At 41.9% G+C, this 21,653-nt stretch overlaps 1 protein-coding gene across 3 annotated transcripts in view; it reads right to left on the reverse strand.

The window, feature by feature from the left end:
- SIPA1L1 (signal induced proliferation associated 1 like 1) overlaps nt 1-21,653 on the reverse strand; it is a 291,662-nt gene that overhangs the window by 77,603 nt on the left and 192,406 nt on the right. For all 3 annotated transcript variants that reach the window (XM_040975354.1, XM_040975356.1, XM_040975355.1), the window contains 3 exons: nt 20,798-20,928; nt 17,868-18,056; nt 4,160-4,334 (listed from right to left, as the gene is read on the reverse strand). In XM_040975354.1, the coding sequence (XP_040831288.1) occupies nt 4,160-4,334; nt 17,868-18,056; nt 20,798-20,928 (495 nt within the window). The remainder of the gene's footprint in view (nt 1-4,159; nt 4,335-17,867; nt 18,057-20,797; nt 20,929-21,653) is intronic.

Genomic DNA, 21,653 nt, shown 5'->3' on the forward strand with positions numbered 1-21,653 from the left:
CATGCTACCCAAAATAATGTACATATTCAATTCAATCTCAATAAAAATAGCAAAAATGTTCTTCTCAAATCTGGGAGAAAAAATGAACTTAAAATTCATATAGAATCACAAAGGACCCCAAATAGTTAAGCAATCTAAACAAAGATACACACAGTCAGAGGCATCACAATACCCACTTTGAAGTCATATTATAGGGCAGTTATCAATTCACAATGCATCGGGGACCTAAATGTAAGAACTAAGTCTATCATATTAGTAGAGGAAAACACAAGGGACACACTCCAAGACACTGGCATAGGCAAAGAGTTCTAGGTTAAGACCACAGAAGTACACGCAATAAAGGCAAAAACCAATGGGATTATCTCAAGGTAAGGCACTTCTACAAAGGAAATACCCCAGTAAAGTAAAAAGAAGCAACAGACAGAATAGAGAAAATGTTTGCACACTAAACAGCTGATAAAAGATTGCTATAAGGAGCTCAAGAAACTCAAGAATAATAAAATAATCCAGTTAAGAAATGGGCAAAGGACATTAACCAAGGATAAAATACAAATGACCAAGAGGCACATGAAAAGATCTCAGGATCTCATCATAGAAATCTGAGTAAAAACCACAATGCAGGCTCATTCATTCCAGCAAGAATGGCTTTCAAGCAAAAGTGAGAAAATAACAAGCATTTTCAAGGAATTGGAAAAAACAGGAACCCTAAACCACTGTTGGTTAGAATGTACAGTAGTATAGCCATTATGAAAGATAGTGGAGAGATTCCTCAGAAATCTGAACATGGATCTACCAAACAAATGAGCCATTCTACTTCTGGGAATATATTCAAAGAAATGAAATGTGCAAATGAAAGAGTTATCTGTACTCTCAAGTTTATAGCAGCTCAACTCGCAATAGCTAAGCTTTCAAATAAACCCAGGTGCCCATCAAACGATATTTGGATAGACTGTGATATACACATGATAAAATATCATTCAGCTATAAAATGGAATGAAATCCTGACGTTCTCAACAAAATGGATGCAATTGGAGATCACTGTGGTTAATGAACCGAGGCCAGTCCCCAAAAGGCAAATATATTTTCCCGACTTACATATGTGGTAATACACATAGTACAAAAAATGCACTGTATATGAATGGAATTCATGTCTTGAGATTTGATTACCATTAATAGCCTTAGTTCACTCACTTGTGGAACAGTGGTTTTGCTACTAACTACTTTTTGGACTCTTTATTTCGTAGTGGGTTAAGACTGTGATCAAAAAGTAAATTTAATGTACTTCACTGCTAAAACTAAAGGATAAAAAAGAGGAAAGATGGCAATGAGAAAAGGAGGGAGGATAGAAAGGGAAATATCATTAGGCCCTAAAATCTGTATATATGAAATACAAGAAATTTGCTCTTTATGAAAACATTAAAAATGGAGTATTTGCAACATCCAATATTTGAAAATCCATTAAAAGATGGATCCCTATTTCCCCAAGGAAAAAGGAAAAAACACAGATGATAGATGTAGTAAATGAAGACTTTAAAGTAGCCACTACTAAGAGGTTCAGGACCTGACACTCAGCTGACATCAGCTTAATGGGCTAGTCCTCTACTTCCAAGCACTGGGATCCCGTATGCGCACCAGTTCATGTCCTAGTTGGCCCACTTCCCTTTCAATTCTCTGTGGCTTGACAAAGTAGCAAAATATGGCTCAAAGCGTTGGTACCTTGCACCCATCTGAGAGACCCAGAAGCAACACCAAGTTCCTGCCTTCAGATCAGCTGAGCTCCAGCCACTGGGGTCATTTGGGGAATGACTAGCAGATGCAAGATCTTTCTGTCTCTCCTTTTCTCCTTAAATCTGCCTTCACGATAAAATTTAAAAAAATTAAAAAGTATGTTCAAAGATCTAAAAGGGCATGATGAGAAAAGAAGTCATAAAAGCAGATGATTAAGAACAACTTCTGGCCCTGCAAAACACAAGATCTTAAATGGAAATGGAAATCTCATCAGATTGGATAAACAACAGAAAAAGGTCCAATGGAAGAGAAAGAACATAATGCGTTTGAAGACATCTTCTCATAAAAACACACAGACACACACACACATACCCGCCAAGGAAGACAGAGTAGGGTGGGGGAGAGAAGAGGGAGAGAAAAGAAACATAAAAAAGAGGGAGAGAGAGAGACTGATTTTTCCATAGAGAGGGAGACAGGTTTTCCATCTGCTAATTCTCCTCAAACGTCCACAAAAGGACTGAACCAAGGAGAAGCAAGGAGTCTCACAAATGGGTGGCAGGAGTCAATCAGTGGAACCATCACTTGCTGCTTCCCAGAATGCATTAGCCAGAAGCTGGACCACAGGCAGACTAGCCAGGACTTGATTCAGCACTCAGATATGGAATGCAAATATCTCAAACTGCTGTACCACAATACTCACTCCATGAAGACAACTGAATAGGGATTACTCAAAGGGAAGAACAGAGAAGAGGTTGAGTTCCCATGCACTCTCCTTTCCCAATAGTGAACAGACTCATTCACCCGTGGTACATTGTTGAGTAAAAAACAACGTGAATATTGGCTTATTCTTTCAGTATGATGAAAGCTACAAAGTCACATGTACTGTGGGGATGATCCTTTAGAAACATTTGTTCTAGCATGCTTTTTGTTTTTTACGTGTTCTCTTGAAAGAAAGTTTCTTGATGCAAAAATCAAGTTAATTACAATGTGGAGAGATTATGTCACAGCACACAGCAACAGCCTGTTTTCTGGGTGGTAACAGTCAGGGTGAAACTGCTCGGGTAGTGAAGAGGCCAGCTGTTGACAATTTTATAAGCTTCTATGACAAGATCAAGGGATTCCACTCTAGTTCTTGCCCCCAACTAGCTTGTGGGTAAAAGAAAATGTTTGCAAATTGCTTTGCTTTGAGTTCCTGAACAAGAACACCTTCTGACTCGTCATTCAATTACTGTGAGACACTTGACACCATGCAACGACGAGAGCAACCGGTGAATTCTAGCAGACGTGCCTCAGGAGGTTGGTTAGGCGAGACTTGAAAAAGCTAAAGTGTTTAAAGCACAGTAATTCTGATACCTACCCTGAAACTGTGCAAGGAGAGGTGGTGTGCTAATCCTCGCCCACCCTTCTCTAGCTTTTGCAGCTCCGGGGATATTAGCAAAATATGCCCCAAATGCTTTATTTGTTTATTCCTCTGATTTAACAGTTGCTACACTGGCCAGCTCCACACTATTTGTATATTTTTCAAGTTTTCTTTCATCATAAAGAGGTAAGTGGGAAGATGTAACTACAAAACCACACTGTTATATCAATGACCAATATTGCTGCTCATTTTCAGAATTAGAGGTGCTTGCTGTACATTCTCATATCTTTTCAATAGCTGTATGCAATAATAATCTATACAGTACAACAGTACGAATGATTCTATGGGCGAATGCCTTTATAAAGAACAGCTTGATAAAGACAGTCCAAGGGCATCCTGAGATTCAACATTTGATGCAGTTGCAAGCAGAGTACAGAATGTTAAAATATTTCAGAGGCTAGGCTATTTATGGGTTTTAATAGCCTCTCTTGCATGTTGTTTCCAAGTTGGCAACGAAAACCATGGCAACAGGAAATTCTTCCCTGCAGTGGAGTTTATGAATGCTTTTCTGTTTTCATGACTCAACTCCTTATTTAATTTCCTGTACAGAAAATCAGAAATATCACAATAGATTGCAATACAGATGTGCTAATCCAAAGACCCTCTCAAAGAAAAACAGGCCACAGGTGTCTTTGGATGGATTTTGAGATAAAATTTAAAATGATCTTCTAGGAGATTGATGCTTTTGGACAACAATAGTTGAAGCCAACAGGAGCTAAACATTATGAAAAGTAGGCAACAATATCCTGGAGTAATTTTTCATCATCTGCAATCACTGTCCTAGCCACGCCCACACTTCTGAACACATCCTTTTCCTTACAACCCAATTCCAGGTACTCTGATTATGATCTTCAACTGGTCTAGTGCTACAGCTTCTCTCTATGGCTTCTCTCCATCATCTCAGCAGCTATCTGCAATGAATGGCAATGCTGTTTTACAGATAATTTAGCAGATGCACAGCGGCACAGCAACAAGAAAAAAGCCTAGGAGGAACAGCTGAGTGTTCCTTACTTTTGGTGTCTAGTTGTGCACGGTACTTCTCGAATCCTTTGAGCCTAACTCGTTCTCCCAGCAGCTGAAGGAATTCCTCAAAGGCCGGGCCGGCGGCTTCATTGTTATACATCTCTTCTTCAGTGCTCTGCCCAGCTTTGCAGTACATGATGCCCACTTTCTGCTGATAGTTCAACTGTGAAGGCAGAAACACAATACATGTAAGTATGAGGTCCGCACAGTATGCCACACATGCCTGCAGCACTGGAGGGCACGTGGCCAGCAAACAGCTAATATCTTTCTGCCCTTGAACTTCTCCTAATCTATTCTCTGATCCAAAAACACTCAGTGGAGCAAACCTCTATCATTTTCATGAATTCAGAGAAAAGATGACTTAACTTTTCCCACCCCACCCCTGTGTGCCACCTCCTGGAGCTCTCCCCCCTGGGATGCCCCCACCACCAACATCCCGTGCGGATGGAGGCCATGGCCCTCCGGCAGCAGGAACCCCAGGGACTGGACATGCTAGACACGGACACTCACATCTTCACCCCTTCCTGCCAGGTGGATGCCCCATCCAGGGATATCTCAGACGCAGCTGACCCACCGTGGCCCTCAGGGCTTAGGACATCTGCATGCTGGGCCCCCAGGCTCTGGGGGACAGCCACCTCCATGACTCCCGCCTGGGATGCCTCATCCTGGACCATCTCCAATGGGTATGCCCTTGAGAAGCCCTCTGTTTGGATCTCCCATGGGTCACCCAGGCCCTATAGTTGCACATGGTATGTGTGGACCTCCTCTGCGGATGCACCCTCATGTACACTGGTCCCCCGAAGACTCTCACCAGCTGTGGTACCAGCTGTGCCCCCTTCTTCCCCCAGAAGTACTTCCCTGCCTCCAGTTTCCCCTCCAAGGCTCACTTCAGGGCCCTCTTCCTCAATAAATCCCCATTCTTCCTCCTGTTATATTCTAGTATCTTTTCTACTTTTTGGACCAGTCACAGTTGCCATAGCGAACCCCTTAGAGCACTCCATTTTTAAAGCAACATCTTCCCTACAGAACATTTTTTTTTTTTCTTTTTGATGTTAGTTCTAAGTGTTTTACAAATGCACATGGAAAATAAAACTGTACTTCTTATTTAAGAAAAAACCCAAAGAGAATAGATGAGTAAAATAGACGAAAGTTTCCCACATACATCATGAGAACTGAAGCCGACACTTCTGTTATGAACTACAAAGTAGAGAATGAGGCTCTAGAAAAGTTTGACAACAAGTCAGCTCTTGGGAAACTTTTGTTTAACAAGCAAGTACTTTACAATTTTACAAGAGGTCCACTTTACAAAACATACTTTCAAATAAATTATTTTGCATGAAAAAAAACCCCATCAATTTCCCTGAATGGGGATAGTAAAATTAGAAAAGAACTGCCTCCTAATATCATTTTTCACTGTTTTAAAATACAAATGGTTATATCTTTGCTTGTACTTGGAGAAACGTTTTAGTCAAACATTTCTCTAAATTAAGAACATGGACAAACACTTTAACAGAGGCTATAAAATGGCAAACTGGAGGCAAAAATATTGTTCTTTACTCCAATATGATTAAAATGAAGTAGGAGATTGAAATATGACATCACTTGATAAAAAAAAATTGTCATTTTGCAAACAAATGTTAAGATGGGGCCCGGCGCGGTGGCGCAAGTGGTTAAAGGTCCTCGCCTTGCACGCCCGGGATCCCATATGGGCGCCGGTTCTAATCCCGGCAGCCCCGCTTCCCTTCCAGCTCCCTGCCTGTGGCCTGGGAAAGCAGTCGAGGACAGCCCAAAGCTTTGGGAACCTGCACCCGTGTGGGAGACCCGGAAGAGGCTCCTGGCTTCGGATCGGCATAGTATCGGCCCGTTGCGCTCACTTGGGGAGTGAATCATCGGACGGAAGACCTTCCTCTCTGTCTCTCCTCTCTGTATATCCGCCTTTCCAATGAAAATAATAAAAATAAATCTTTAAAAAAAAAAAAAAAAAAAATGTTAAGATGATACTGCTAGTTATTTAAAAGGAAATCAGTTTAATACAAAAATGGAGACTGAATTCTTAGTAACAACATTAGGACAATTCATATCATTTAACTCTATTTCCAGTGTCACTACAAATTTTCATCTAATACAATAGAGTGAGGTGAAATTTTGATAGATAACCTTTATTGAATGTGTCCAATATTATGTTTAGGGTTTAATATACATTAATTTGCTTTTTAAGATTCTTATTTTAATTGAATAGAGAGACGAAGACACAGATAGACGGAGGACACACACACACTCACAGGTGTGGGGAGGGATGGTGGTGGAGGTAGCTACCTCCTTTGTCATTGGTTCACTTTTCCCAAACCTGCAATAGCCACCTTTGGGCCAGGCCAAAGCTACTAACACAGACTCAGACATATGGGTAGGTAGGGACCCAATCACTTATGCCATCACTGCTGCCTCCTGGGGAACATATTAGCAGGAAGTTGGAATTGGAAGTAGGGCTAGGAAGTGAATCCAGGAATTTTGTTATTAAATGCCAGGGGTCCAAGCAGCACAATTATGCTGCCACAACACTAACTTACTATTCTTATAATATCTCACAACACAATTAATACTGCTGTTAGACAGATGAGGAAACAGATTAAAAAACGGAAGACCAAGTTAACTAGCTGAATGGGGGAGGCAGGAGATCTCAAATAGTCCTGTGCTTCATCTCCATTAAATATCATCAGCACTCAACCAGGCATGTCTTCTATTTCTATCACTTGCACCATATGTCTACAACCACTTATTCAAAATTCTGAAGTTGAAAGGTAAAAACTGAATTTATAAAAACACATTTGGCACCAATACTTGATATGGAGCCAACATTAGTACTTTTAGTTTATTCTGTGATGTATGAATATTCATATTTTTCTCTCCATAAATACTGATGAGCTTGATTGTGGGGTACTGCCCCATATTCCACTGGAAATGATGCTGCTTGCACATGCATTTTTATTACTCTTCTAAAATCTAAAAGTTCTGTTGAATTCTCAAGCACACACAGTCTCTGTCATTCTACCCTAAGCAACGATGAACCAGAATGATCTTTTTCACCTTTCCAAACCAAATGACTAAATGTTGAAACTGTCCAAGCTTGCCAAAATCCTCTGTCAGGACTAGCGGCAAGCCTTATGAGGCCATTCTCCATGGGCTGCCATCCCCCCGCCCCATGTTTGCATGTCCTGAGTCCTGGCAAACAGGAGAGCATCAAAATCCCGAGAAAGTAGACACTTCAGTGAAAAGGGCAACTTCCTGGGCCTCTGGTGTGTCCTCTGTCCTTTCAGGAGATACTCCATCTCCCAGGTCCCTCCCTGGAGGTGTTTTCCCCTTCCTTCTTTTCATGTTCACCTGGTCATTTTGCAAATAAAACTTGTGTTTACAACTGATTCTCGGTTTTTAAATTTCTATGTTAAGCTGAAGAAAGAAATCACTGAGCTTTGCTGGTAACAAATAGGATTGAGGAAAACACCTTTGCTTGCTTTCTCCCCTCTACAGTGCTCTGCGAGTCAACCAGCGAGCTCCACAGCCTTGGAGACCCAAGAGCTTTCTGGAAGTTCTATAATTGCCCAACTTTGACTCGACTCAACTGATGCCACTGGGTGGAAGTCAAGCCCCAAATCCAAAACCTGCATGTAGCTGGATATGGATACTAGAATGTTTTTAGAAAACTTTCTTTTCCCCCCTACATTTTTTATTTTGAAAGGGGGAGAGAGAGAGAGAGAGAGAGAGAGAGAGAGAGAGAGAGAGAGAGAGAGACAGAGAGATGATAATTTATTGGTTCACTCTACAAATGTCACAGTCAAATGTCCAAAAAGAGACCACGCTGAAGCCAGCAGTCCGGAGCTCAGCCCATGCCTCCACACCCATGGCAGGAACCCAGTGACCCGGGTCATAGCTGCTGCCTTCCAAGGTACATCTTAGCAAGGAGCTGGAATTGGAAGGAAAGCAGAGACTCAGAATTCAAGCTCTCTTGATACAGGATGTGGGCACCCCAAGCAGTACTTTAACGAAATACCTGCTCCACATATTGGAATATTTTAAAATAGCATACAATCAACACTATTTGCTATTTAATGTTAATTGTTTAGCAGAAAAACATGTGGGTCTTAAACTACTGTTGTACACCACAGTTAGGAAAAAGTAACATCAGGCTGACATGTGCTGCATAGGACGACCAGCTCATCCACCTTATCAGCTGGTCTGCGTCCAGCACCTGACTGTGGGTAGTGTGTGGGGAGCAGTTGGGGACTCCCGCAGGGAAAGGTTTCAATTTGGCCTTAAAATTGAGCACTGAGGTCTCAACAAATAAAACAGGCAATGCTAGTACAAAAGGGGTCCTTATCACAGCTTTGTCTGAGGACAGAGATGTTAATTCAGCCTCTCCCTCTGGGTAGAACTATCCAAGAGATAAAGTAACCCACATGGAGGAAGGGGTTGTGAGTTATCCGTGGGCTGTGCCACCCACATGGGCCCTCACAGGAAACCATGTTCAAAGAAAGTCAATGGAAACCACTGCAGTGGTTTAGATTTGAAAATTTTTTTAACCTTATAGATAAAGGTCTAAGATTACACCAGCAGACAATATTCAAAAGGATTCATTTCTTCAAGAGGAAGGAAGATGACAAGAGTAAGAACCCAGGACACGCAGGCGGTGGCGGGGGGAGGACCCTCTGTCCTTCTGTTGCCTTAAATTCTTTCGGCCCCCAGTGAACTCCATCTGCAGATTTTAAAACAAACTGGTTTTACTGGTGGTGAAAGGCATGATCCTTTAAGAGGATTAGGAAATCTGTGAGAATGTCCTATTTCTTTTGGTTTGAAAACTGTGCCAAATGTCCAGGCCAGTACCATAAGAGTTGTGTCTGCTCTAACCTCCAAGGTGACAACAGGACTGTATCCTTGATTTCTAATCCAACTACACTGAAGGTAGGTGGCATTCTCCCAGCTCAAGTTACTTGAATGGTTAGCAACCATGTTCCCTGTCAAAACATGACAAGTTGTTACAGAGGACATACTAAATGTAACAAGGAACATTCCAAGAAAACGAGTAAATGCAGATGGCATTAAACCTATGATCTGGGGATTTTGGATTGTTATAAAGCAATATAAAACAGCAGTTTTCTCTTGGAAAATTATATACAAGCATATCTGTGTGGTTTTATGCTACCTGCCTAAGTTACATATATTTTGTGTACACTGCACTGCAGGACTAAGGTTACACTGGGAAGGAGGGCCTTGAATCTCAAAAAATTACCTTTCTACACTTGGCTAAAGTGATACAGGTCCTGCAGCTGAGTCCAAAAGTACTAACTGGCACTTAGAGAGGCAAGCAAACACATGCTGCCATCTCACGTGCACAGCCCTCACATCCCTGGCCACCACCAGGTTCAAGCAAAGTGTAGAAACTTGGCTACGATCCTTTGATTCCTTTAGTTTAACCATTTAAAATGTAACTGTCTTAAACAATACTTACTGTTACACTCACTCTGGATACTGTTACAATTTTTATTTCAAAAGCCACAATAATTTAGATAACTCGATAGAAAAAAAATATTTACCCCTATTTCAATTTTTAAAAACAATTTATTCTTTTGTTGTTCCCAAACTTTAAGGACTTCTTTTTATCATGTCCTTTCTGTCTAGAGAAGTCTGAACAGGAAAGTTCTTCAAATGCTTTTTAGTAGTGTAGCATTTCTGATGACAAAGCCTCTCGGTTTTGTTTTATCTGACAAAATCTTGCCCTTCACTGACAAAGGATATTTTCCCTGAGTAAAGATTTTTGAATTGAAAAATCTTTTGTACCAAAATTTGAAAATATGTGTGCAATTTCCTTCTGTCCTCTGTGGTTTCTAATGGAAAAAATATCATTCTGTCATGCAAGTTGTCTTCATAGAGTTATTCTGCTTTTGTATCTTTCAACATTTTTCTGTTCAAAAATGTCACTAAAATAAAGTCTGGCTGTAAATTTTCCTTGGTTTTTTTCATCTCTGTTATGCTTAGCATTTTATATCTATAAATTTGTATCTTTTAACAATTTGAGAGGAAGTTAGCCATTGCTTCTTCAAGCAACTTCTCCGCAACCTATCTAACCTATCTTTGCTCAATATTCCAAAAGCACAACTGTTAATATGCTTCTATGGTCCCACAAATTCTGAGGCTCTAGTCATTTCTGCTTCCAGCCAATTCTGTATTGTACAGGTTTGGTCATTTCTAAGGTTCTACCTTTAAGTTCACTGATTATTCCCTTTGTCCTTGCCCTTCTGTTTTTCAGCCATCTGTTAAGTTTTTGTTTCATTTAAATTACTTTATTTTTCAGTTCTAATGTTTCTACATGCCTGATATGACGGTTTCTAGGCCTAAGACTTTCTGTATTTTCATTTATTAAAGCCATGCTCACTGAAGCATTACACGTAGCTGTTCAAAACTTCTTGTTGGGGTAGACACTAGATGTAGTGGTTGGGCTACTGTGTGAAAGCCTATATTCTACATTAGTGCCTGAACTCAGGTCCCTATGAACTCCAATATACAGCCTACTCCTAGTGCACACCATGAGGTGCCAAGTGGATGACTTAAGTAACCACTTCTTTGTCACCCACGGAAGAGACCCAGGCTGGATTCCCATGTCCCGGTTTTGGCCTGGCCTAGTTACTGTGAATATCTGAAAATGAAAGCTCTCTCCCCATTTCTCTCACACTGTTTAAAAAAAAAAAATTTTTTTTTTGCAACCAGAAGACACTATTTTATTTGAAAATATTGCAAGGTCAGATATATAAAGAGGAGGAGAGACAGAGAGAAATATCCTCCATCCAATGATTCACTCCCCAAGTGGCCGCAATGGCCATTGCTGCACTGATTTGAAGGCAGGAGCCAGGAGCTCTTCCAGGTCTCCCATGCAGGTGCAGGGTCCCAAGACTTTGGGCCATTTTCCATTGCTTTCCCAGGGAGCTGGATGGGAGGCAGGATTGCTGGGATTAGAAACAGCGCCCATATAGGATCCTGGTGAGTTCAAGGCAAGGACTTTAGCTGCTAAGCCACAGCGCTGGTCCCCAAATAAATTTTTAGAATTTAAAATTTAAAATCATTGTTGGGATGGGCAGTTGGTGTAGAAGTTAAGACACTGTATTGACGTGTCCAGACCAAGGCCTGGCTCTGCTCCTAATCCCAGCTTCCTGCCAATACACAACCTAGGAGGCAGCAGGTGATGGTTCCGGTTAAGTCCATACCACCTACAAGAGAGAAACAGACTGTATCCCTAGCTCCTTGCTTGGGCTTCGCCCCTCTCTAGCAATTTCAGGCCTTTGGGAACTGGACCAACAGAGGAACAACCACTCTCAATTTCTTTCTCTCTACCCTAAAAATAATTTTAAAATATCATTTGTAATATAATTCTAACATTTGAGCCATTTAAGTGTTGGCACATATTGGCTTTTCTCTTTCCAACTGACATTTTCCTGGTAGTTGGCATGATTACTTATTATCCACACAAATCTCGACACTCTCACTACTGTGATATTCAGAATACACCAAGAACTTTTGTCCAAACAGGCCTTCGGAATTACCACTCTGGGAGGGGAAAAGAAACACACTTCATCAGTAACAGAGTTAGGATCCTCACTTGGTCTCCACCGAGACCTGAGGTTAAAGGACTTTTTATTGGTAGGGAGGGCAGCACTGCTCAGCAGCTGTGTGTTCACCGATAGTGAGGGGAAGTCTCAAGAAGACTTGGTAATCTTCAAGTGTGCTGCAAGGCCTGGCTCTCCACTGGGATTCTGACAGCACCAGAGTTGGCTGCGGGGTGACAAGTTCCAGTTTCTCATCCAGTCTCCTAAAGATACCTAGGCAGGGGCTGGGGAGGAGACAAGGCCACAGGGGCTGGGGAGGAGACAGGGTCACAGGGTGGTTCTTCTTTTATTTTTTTGTCTTTGTGGTATTCAGTTGGAACAGAAAAATCACCACTATTAAAGGGGAAAAGAAGGAAGTGAAATTCTCTCTACTGAGGATTCTTTATTTTTAAAAAAACCCAAACACCATCAAAGGACTATCAGAACTCATAAACTGTGTAAAGTTGTGGCTACAAACCTAACACACAGAAATAAAGCAGCTTTTAAACACAGGGAACAAACTTGCTAGGAAAAATTCCAAGAGAAATCCCTCTCACAATAGCTCCCTAAAACTCACAAAATGTTCTGGCACAAATTTAATCAAGGCTGTAAAAGACCTGCACTATGAAAATTATAAATGAAGTAAATTGAAAAGAGAAAAATGAAAAGATCTCTCATGTTCACGACTGAAAGATTTAATACTTATGTCCATAAGTTCTATTTTGGCCGACTGATTCATCAAGCCACACGGGAATGCTGAGAAGGGCTGCTAGCATAGCGCACCACTGACTGCCACACACCAGTCCACATGAAACCTATGGCTGGGGGCCTGTCTGGCAGGGTTAGGTAGCAGTACCTGACTGAGTGGCAGAACAGGGGATGGGTCACACTTGGCAGGGTCAAGACACTAACATGTGAGAGAACCAGATCTGGGGGTAAATTCTCTGGGGGGAATTGTGGACCCAACTCCGTGGAAATACAAGTCCCATTGGTTAGCTTGTGAGTTGGGGTGGTGATGGGCTGAGCTAGGTGTGACCATGGAATCTGCCCTCACTTACAGGTAAAAGAACTGACAACAGTCCGGGCAGGTTAAGGCAGCAGTACCCGAATGTGCATCCTAAAACAGGATGTGGGGTGGGCCGAGCTGCAACTGGAAGGGGGAAGACTGGGCAGGGCCAAGCAAACCTTAACTCATGAGGAAGAACAGAAATCAGGATGGAGGACAGATCATGCTGAGCTAGGCTCTTACCCCGACTGGCCTGCATGAGCCAGGGATACTAAGAAACAGCAATAAAGGCAAAGGCCAAGACAGGTGAGGGGCTATGCCAAGCTGGATCAGCAAACACTGGCATGTGTGCGATCTATGGTTGGGAACAGGCCTGAATGGGGAGCTAAGACGACACCCAACTGGGTTGGGGTTTCCACTGGTGTGTGTGGAGGCTGGAGTTCTGGTCTGGACATGGCTGCAGTATCCCTTGGCACAAGCGTGGACTGGGGCAGGGCTAGACGCCAGCACCATCTGGTGCTCTGGAGGACCAGGGTAGATGTAGCATGGACCAGGCTAGGACTCTGCCCCTACTGAGCCATGTGTAAGCCATGTCTGCGTATGGATGAGCCTTGGCTGGGCTGAAACATCCAACAGTAAGAACCAGAATGGGTTGAATGCCAGTCAGGAAAGGCCATTGTTCCTGTTAGGACAGAAAGTGGACTAAGTAGGGCTGACTCACGGACCCACCAGTATGCATAGTATCTAGCAACGGGAGAGGTTCCAATGGAGGAACCTGGGCAACTCCTCTGGCAGGACGTAGTCTCTACAGGTGAGTGTAAAAACCACGATAGGGAGCAGCCCAGACCAGGCCAGGGAAAAGTACCCATCAGCATACATTTGGCATAGGTCGGGGTCATCTGCTGGTGAATCTGAGTACCAGAATGGAATGCAGGTCAAGCGAAGTTGAGCTGTAACACAAGCCAGTTCACATGAGGGTGGGAAATGGGTACAGGTGGGCCATATCAGACTGGGCTGCAGCAGCCAACCAGCACTGCTTAATCTCTTGTCTGGTTAAATCCTCTGCTCCTGTAAGGCCATCTCGGTCTGAGCCAATGAGTGAGTCCCACTCTTGACACACTGACTTGCACTGCCATTGCTGGCTGTTTGCATCTTTGTTACTTTGCTTATTAACTCTGACATCCACGACAGGAGACGGTTATTTATGACCTTGTCTCCTTCATGGATAAGGACAGTGTTTTACTTAGCCTATTTATCCTCCAAGGCATTTAACAATTTGCATAGCCAAATTCAATAAGCTTTTATCCGATCTGAAAGCCATGCTTGGTTGTGAAAATGCACATAATACATGAGCTAAGAGGAGTCTTTTCATGGTTCAATGAAGACTACTATGAAAAAATCTTGCCTGAGTTTCAAAACCCAAGAAAGACCACTCAAAGAAAACCACTTATATTTTAATCCCACATTTCCAGAAATTTCTTGAAGTACCTTTGTATAACAGCCTGTTTACAAGGAACAAATGAGATAACGTGTGTAAAGGGTTACTAGCAAGGTATTAATGTACTGTTAACAGCAGCACCTTATGCTTCCTGAACGCCTGCCACAGGCCCAGCATTGCATTGCATGCTTTAAAAAGAGCACTTAACATGGGCGGGCTGGGCATGATAAACTTTCACTCCCCTAGAACAGAGTGGATAAAACATAGCTGATTTTTAATGGCTGCTGAAGAAAAATGGCTCTGATAGGGCAACTTCAAACAAAATGAATTGGTCATATTACTAAAAGGCTGACGACAATAGACAATACAGTTTCTAATACTTTGCAACATAGTTTTAAAGACTGAAATTAATACGAACATATAGGAGAAACCCCACATCTTAAAAATGAAGTTTATATTAGGCCAATTTGTATCCAGTGTTCAGAATTATGAAGGGATAAGATGGAGAACTTGTGTAAGATTTCACCTTTGCCACTCACTGGAAACTGAAAGAAAAGGTGCTGTGAGGGCTGAGACAACAGGACAGAGGGAGAACACGGCAATGCAAGGTGTGTTTCTGGTTTGCTTTTACCGTAAGAGGGGCTCCCCATCATGCAATCGTGAAGATCTGGGACATGCTGAGCAGACCACATTCAAAGCTATCCAAAGCGACTGAGGCACAAAACATTTGAAATTCTTGCCAATGTCAAACATTGATTGCAAAAGTCAGTCTCATCTTCTTTTCATCAATTTCATGATAATAGAAAAGGACATCTGAAACAGTGAAAGGTCCGGAAATGTACCAGGAAAGAAAACGTGACAGGTAAGGCAAGGCACAAGGCAGGCACTCGTGTTCTACAATAAAGTTACTCAGTTGGGCCCAGCACAGTACCCTAGTGTCTAACATCCTTGCCTTGCATGTGCCAGAACTTCACATGGGTGCCAGTTCATGTCCCGCTGCTCCACTTTCCTACCAGCTTCCTGCTTGTGGTCTAGGAAAGCAATTGAGCACAGCCTAAGGTCATGGGACCCTGCATCCACATGGGAGAGAAGCTCCTGTCTTTGGACTGGTTCAGCTCTGGCCATTGTGGCCACTTGGAGAGTGAACCAGCAGTCAGAAGATCTTTCTGTCTCCCCTTTTCTCTGTAAATCTGACTTTCCAATAAAAATAAATAAATCTTTAAAAAGTATTCAGTCATTGAAATATTCAAGTTAGTTCCTTATATGCAACAGCATGGTTGGGTCAAATGAAAAACAAGTTCAATTAGATATTTGTTCAATTAATTCATCTTGTATTTTACAGAAAAATCTTCTGTTCATTCCAGTTTAAGAAGAAAAATGAGAAAATAAAGCACTAAAGACTGGAAAGGCAAATTTGCCAAATATAGTAAATAAATGGTTTTCTCAAGCTTTATTATGTGAGTCATTTACAAAGAATATAAGAGATATCTAAGGAATTAAGTAAAATTTAAAGGCAGATGTTAAAGCCCCTCTTGGCAAGTCCAGCTTCCTGATATCATGCCACAAAATCTGTTTAAACATAAGGCTATACAAAAACACAGAATTTTTAAAAATGACAAAAATGGAAGATAAATTATTTGCAATGATTTATGTGTACAAAGGACAGTATTTACACAAGCTCTTCTTTAAAATCTGTATTTGTAAAGGCACCAAAACATTCTGAAAATGAATCCATGACACTAACGGTATTCCCTCCCAGAAAGACAACTCCCTAGACTGCAAGCCTGAGTTTATACATCATGTGGTTTCCATCAGCACAGTAGTGACTTCCGATGCTGTGGAAAGATACAGGCCGAATGGTGGCGTCCTTCAGTTCAGACACGGGGCTGGGCTCATGCTTCCAACTTCTAGCTTCTACTCCCTAGACACTAATGCCACTTAGTATTAGCCATACTAAACAGAGTAATATATGTAATGCTCTTATGTCCAAAATAAAATCGGAGAGACTCACTTTGACTACCACAGTTGAATTCTGCTATAAAATGCAAAAAAGAATATAACTATGATGTTTTATTAGCAGTAACTCATGAAGGAAAGATGTTTTAATGCCCTCGAGAGTAAAAAAGCCATAATTTCAGAATCTCCAGTTTTATGAATTAAATAAATTTAATTCTGAATGAAAGGTGTTATAATGTCCTTATCTGTCCTCTGGGGTAGGACCATAAAAACGTTCATCCCATGTCAGCACCAGCTCCAGTCCAGCATCTTGCAGTCATTAACAGAGGATGCAAGGTGTGCCAGAAGCCCCGTAACACATCCACCACTACAGTATCCACTTTCTATTCAGGGTTATTAAAACAAAGAAAATGGCAATAAACTCTCTGAAAATAATATATTCTAACATAAATTTAGAATATTACACACATGATATAGTATCAACATCTAACCTATGGTTTTTCCCCATGATAAAGTTACCGAAATGATGAATAGTTAAGTTGAATTTCCATTTTTAATATTCTTCCTTTGTAAAAAAGTATACTTATTGAAAAACAGTTCCTCGGGTACTTGAATTCATGATCGGTTGTCTTCCGAGGTATTCAAAACATTTCAAATTCAATGTTATATGCATGAAACAGTATTGCGTAAGTGCAGATACAAAACAGACATTAATTGTCTATTATGAAAAAGAAAGTGGATAGAAAAACACAGATAAAAGTTACATCCAACTATTGATTGATTAATTAATTACATACTACCACTGGTTAAACTTAAATACACCTTGAAGATGACTTTTTTTTTAAGGGTCTCATTCATCCTAATAATATTCAAAGTTTTTAATAGTTAAGAAAAAGTCTAACAACCTTTGGACCAATCTTACTTCTGGAAGAATTTCTCTTTTTCTTTTTCCTCCTTTGGAAGAATTTCTTAATACAATGTTAAAATACAACCACCTCCAGGAAATATGCAAAAATCAGAAGTATCCATATATTGGCACCAGAATAATAGAAAGAGAAAATCTTGAACATTTTGATTTTGGCTAAAATACATCTTTAGTGGTACTAATAGGGTTCAAACTTTGTGTAAGAATTTTACAGTGTAGTGGCTAACCATCACAGGCTGTGAGGCACACCGTATATGAACCCTGATTCCACAGCTTATTAACTGTGCGAAATTGGATTAATAAGTTTATCTGACTGTGCCACATTCTTTAAATCTACAATGGGGGACAGTAAGATCCCATTCTCACAGGGCTGGGAGATTAAACAGAACCTTTAAGGTTCTTACAACAAAGCCTGGTGACCATGCTGGTGTCAGCCATTATTATTACTGTAGAAACGGTTACTATAGTAACATTATTATTGTGCTGTAACCTTGTTACTGCTATACTTATTGCCACAAACATGAAAACTGGCTGCATGTATGGAAGACAAACCAAAGACAATACATTCAGGTATCCTACTTACCAATTTCTGACGTGGTTTCCCAGGTAAGAATAAGTAAATAAGTAACCTCACGATAAAATATATCAGTTTTCTCAGCCATGAAAAGCAGCAGCCATGTCTGTATCTTACAAGCCCCTAGGAAACCTGGGCTTCAGGAATGTTCTTCCAAAACCAAACTCACCCCTTGTTCATCCAGTTTCATGAGCTGTTCTGTGACCTTGGGGGTGTTGAAGGCCAAGCGCAGGCACTGGACGCTGAGCTCAGGAATCACGTGCTCCAGCACTTCCTTCAGAGGCAGTCCTCGGGCTGTCGAGTGCTTGGCTGTTGAAGGAATGGCATCCTCCAGGACCGAACCCCTTAGGGTCATGAGCTGAAAGACAAGCAGAGCAGTGGTGAGGTCTCCCTGGGGCTGTGGGGCAACTCAATACTCCACACATACTGTACTCCTAACACAGTAGCAAGTAGTAATGGAACTATTTGCAACCTACTCATTTGGTGAGTATGTGTTCCCTTTCATTTATGTATAGTCTCTTTCAAATAACAATGTACAAAACCCATCTTTCTCCTATTATCATTTAATGCAATAGGAATTGTTTTTCTTCTGTTTGTAAGTCATGGGAAACAGCTGAACAACTCTATAACTACTGGACTCTTTCTTTCATGGGATAATAACATGCTTTTGATTAGGGCTTCTAAGCCTGGCAGTATTCTCGTTTTAGAAGGCAGGACCTGAAATGGGAATCATGGCATCCTGTGATGGCCATGAACTTTACAGAAGTCAAAGGAGATGAGAAAAATAGTGGTTTATGCTTATATCCAAAAAAACTATGAACTTCCAGAAACAAGGAGAGAGCCCACATCGGGCCTCATGTGTGTATATCTGAAAACAATTATGCACTCTAAGACTATTCAGAAACAAGCTTTTTTCAGATGTCTGCAAGGTCATTCTGATTCCTTTTTTTGCATTGATCATTTCTATTGCAAATGAGTTTCTTGAATTTCTGTTATCTTGATGCCTTTTATTGAAGTTTGGGAGGGAAATATTGTTGATGATGTTTGTTTTTTCCAGATGTACGTCCCAGCATGAGTCATTAGTAATATGAGAAGTCCTAGTAAGAAGTCCTAATTAAAAAACCAGTCTTCCTTCTATTGACCTGGCTTCAACAACAGTGAGGTGACTCTGCAAGGCTTAGGGAAGAGACTAATACTTGAAATATTTTCCTCAGGGGGCTTAGGTCACGACACAGTAAGTTAAACTGCTTCTTGGAATGCTTGCATCCTGTATCACAGTGTCTAGTTCAAGTTCTGCTACTCTGCTTCTGACCCAGTCTTCTGCTACAACATCCTAGGAAGCAGCAGGTGTGTCCATGTAACCCACATGGCAGTCATGGATGAAGCTCTGGCCCACCCTGACTGACTGCAGGCCTTTGGGGAGTAACCAGCGGGTAGAAGATCTTTATCTGTGGCTCTGCTTTTCCAATAAGTAAAAATTAACAACCATTTAAAAAGTGTACAAAAAGAGTCCTAAGTTTTTCTCTACGAAAAGTCTCATACAATTAAATCTGGACTGTTTGTTGAAAAGGAAAACATTACACAAGTGTTAAGAGCAATAAAACACCGGAGTAAGAGGTAGGAAGGACAGGATGAAAGAGAGCTGGGAGAACAGCAGAAAAGGAGAAAGGTTTCTGTGTTAGGTATTGGGTGTGTAGTAACCAACACAGATAAAATGTCTCCACCCTAATGGGGTTAACTAATACCACAGCCAGAGAAAACAGGAAGCAAAAGTAAGCAGGTACAATGTCTAAAACAATGTTAAGCACTAGTGAGAAATACAGCATGCATTGGCTATAAAACTGCAAGGGAGTAGAAATTTTAGATTAGGTGGCAAAGAATAGCTCCTAGAATTTATGACTAAAAGGCATAGGGAAATGAGAAGGCTGGAGCCTCAGGGGCAGGGTGAGGAACAGAGCCTCACAGCCTGGAGGCAGGGCCAGTGGCCCAGAGGGCAAAGGGGCCAGTGCAGCAGCAGAGGACTGCCAGGGGACAAAGAGGGAGAAAGAACTGGGGAGCAGGTGTGCACAGCTTCCTAGGGTAGCAGGGACACTGGCTGCTCTGCAAAATAAAAAGCTCCTTCTCTTCCCTGCCAACCAGGAAATATCCCAAGTAACAGCTCAGAACACTGAGCTCAATCTCAGGTGACCCCATGCTTTAGGATGCCTGCTGTCCTGAGTAGAATGTGCCATGTCCTAACTGGGAGTCTTTTTTTTTTTAAGATTTATTTATTTATTACAAAGTCAGATATACAGAGAGGAGGAGAGACAGAGAGGAAGATCTTCCATCCGATAATTCACTCCCCAAGTGAGCTGCAACTGTGGGATTGGCCGATGCTGTGCCGATCCAAAGCCAGGAACCAGGAACTTCCTCCGGTCTCCCATGTGGGTGCAGGGGCCCAAAGCTTTGGGCTGTCCTCTACTGCTTTCCCAGGCCACAAGCAGGGAGCTGAATGGGAAGTGGAGCTGCCGGGATTAGCACCAGCACCCATATGGGATCCTGGTGCGTTCAAGGTGAGGACTTAGGCCGCTAGACCACGCTGCTGGGCCCAACTGGGAGTCTTTAATTTGAGAGGCACTTCAGCCAGAGTTGGAGCTAGGACTGGGGAACTGAATGCAGGTCTCCCTTGTGGGTGGCAGGAACCCAAGCACTCAAACCATCACCACTGCCTCAAAGTGTGTGAGTAAGCAGGAAACGAGTCAGGGGCCAGAGCTGGGATTCAAATCCAGGCACTAGGTCTTGGGACAAGGCATCCTTAACACTGGACCAGATACCTATCACCCATTTGCCATTCTGAGGGCTCTAATGTCCGTGGGCCACTCTAAGCAGATATGCTCTTAATTAACATGCACATTCATTTACTGCACATATCCAGAGCTAAATGGAAAGAAAGGATTCCTATCTATCCATCTTGTCCACTCTCATCAGCACGGAAGGAAAGAAGCCTTTGTTTATTTCAAAGACCCCCTTAACCGCATGCTATTCAACAGTTCTGCTACTGCTACTATGCTACTGTTTCCTCACTTCAATTATGCCTCAAATCTCTCATTAGCAACTTACCTCACTAGTTCTAAAAATTATTCGGTAGTTGTACGGAGATCCACTTTCTTTCATTTCTTCTGGTTTTTCCCTTCGAATGCTCACAGCCACTGGACCAAGATTCTCATCAGCCCCAAAATAATTCCAGTGTTCTTAGGTAAAGCAAGACAAAATAAAATTAGGAAATTTAGCCAACACTTTGAAAACATTAGGTTCTGTTCAGTATTTAAGAGCATCACCACAAAATTATATAAAAAATGTAAACATGTTTAACAGACATTAATATTCTTAATGAATTATAAAAATAAGGCTGCCAAGATTTTGTCCCAGAGACAGTAATGTTGATTAGAGATGTCCTGCTGTCCTCTTATTACCCTTAAAAGATTCTCCTACTATTTCTATATCCCACTATTTAAATAGGCGATAATGTGTGTGTCAGATTTTTTCAGCTTTAAAAAGAAAAAATCCTAAATCTCTTGAGAGCACAGTTTGAAGAGAGAGGGACTCCTTCCAGATTAGAGTTCCCCGGACTAGAGAGGGGGAGGGGAGCTGACGGCAAGGACTGCGCTCTACTCTCACAGGGCTCAGGGAGACAGGGGCTCTAAAGCTCCCCAGGGAGGAGGTGGGAGAGCTGAGTGCTGAAGCTCCCAGGAAAAGCGTGGAGGCCTGGAGAACAGGCATCTCCTGGGGAACCAGTGTGACCCCCGAAGCTGACAAGTGAGGGCCTCCCCTTGTACTTCACACCCCAAAACCCCAACCCTTAGCTCAGCCTTGGGAGCAGGGGCAAGGGTCCAATCCAAGTGACTGGTGTTGGACATACCTCCCTCCAGACAAGAAGGTGGAGATCCAAATTAAGTTAATTTACTGAAAGTGCTAA

Source organism: Ochotona curzoniae, unplaced genomic scaffold (genome assembly GCF_017591425.1).
Source record: "Ochotona curzoniae isolate NIBS_2020 unplaced genomic scaffold, NIBS_Ocur_1.0 contig_2688, whole genome shotgun sequence".
Taxonomy (NCBI): domain Eukaryota; kingdom Metazoa; phylum Chordata; class Mammalia; order Lagomorpha; family Ochotonidae; genus Ochotona; species Ochotona curzoniae.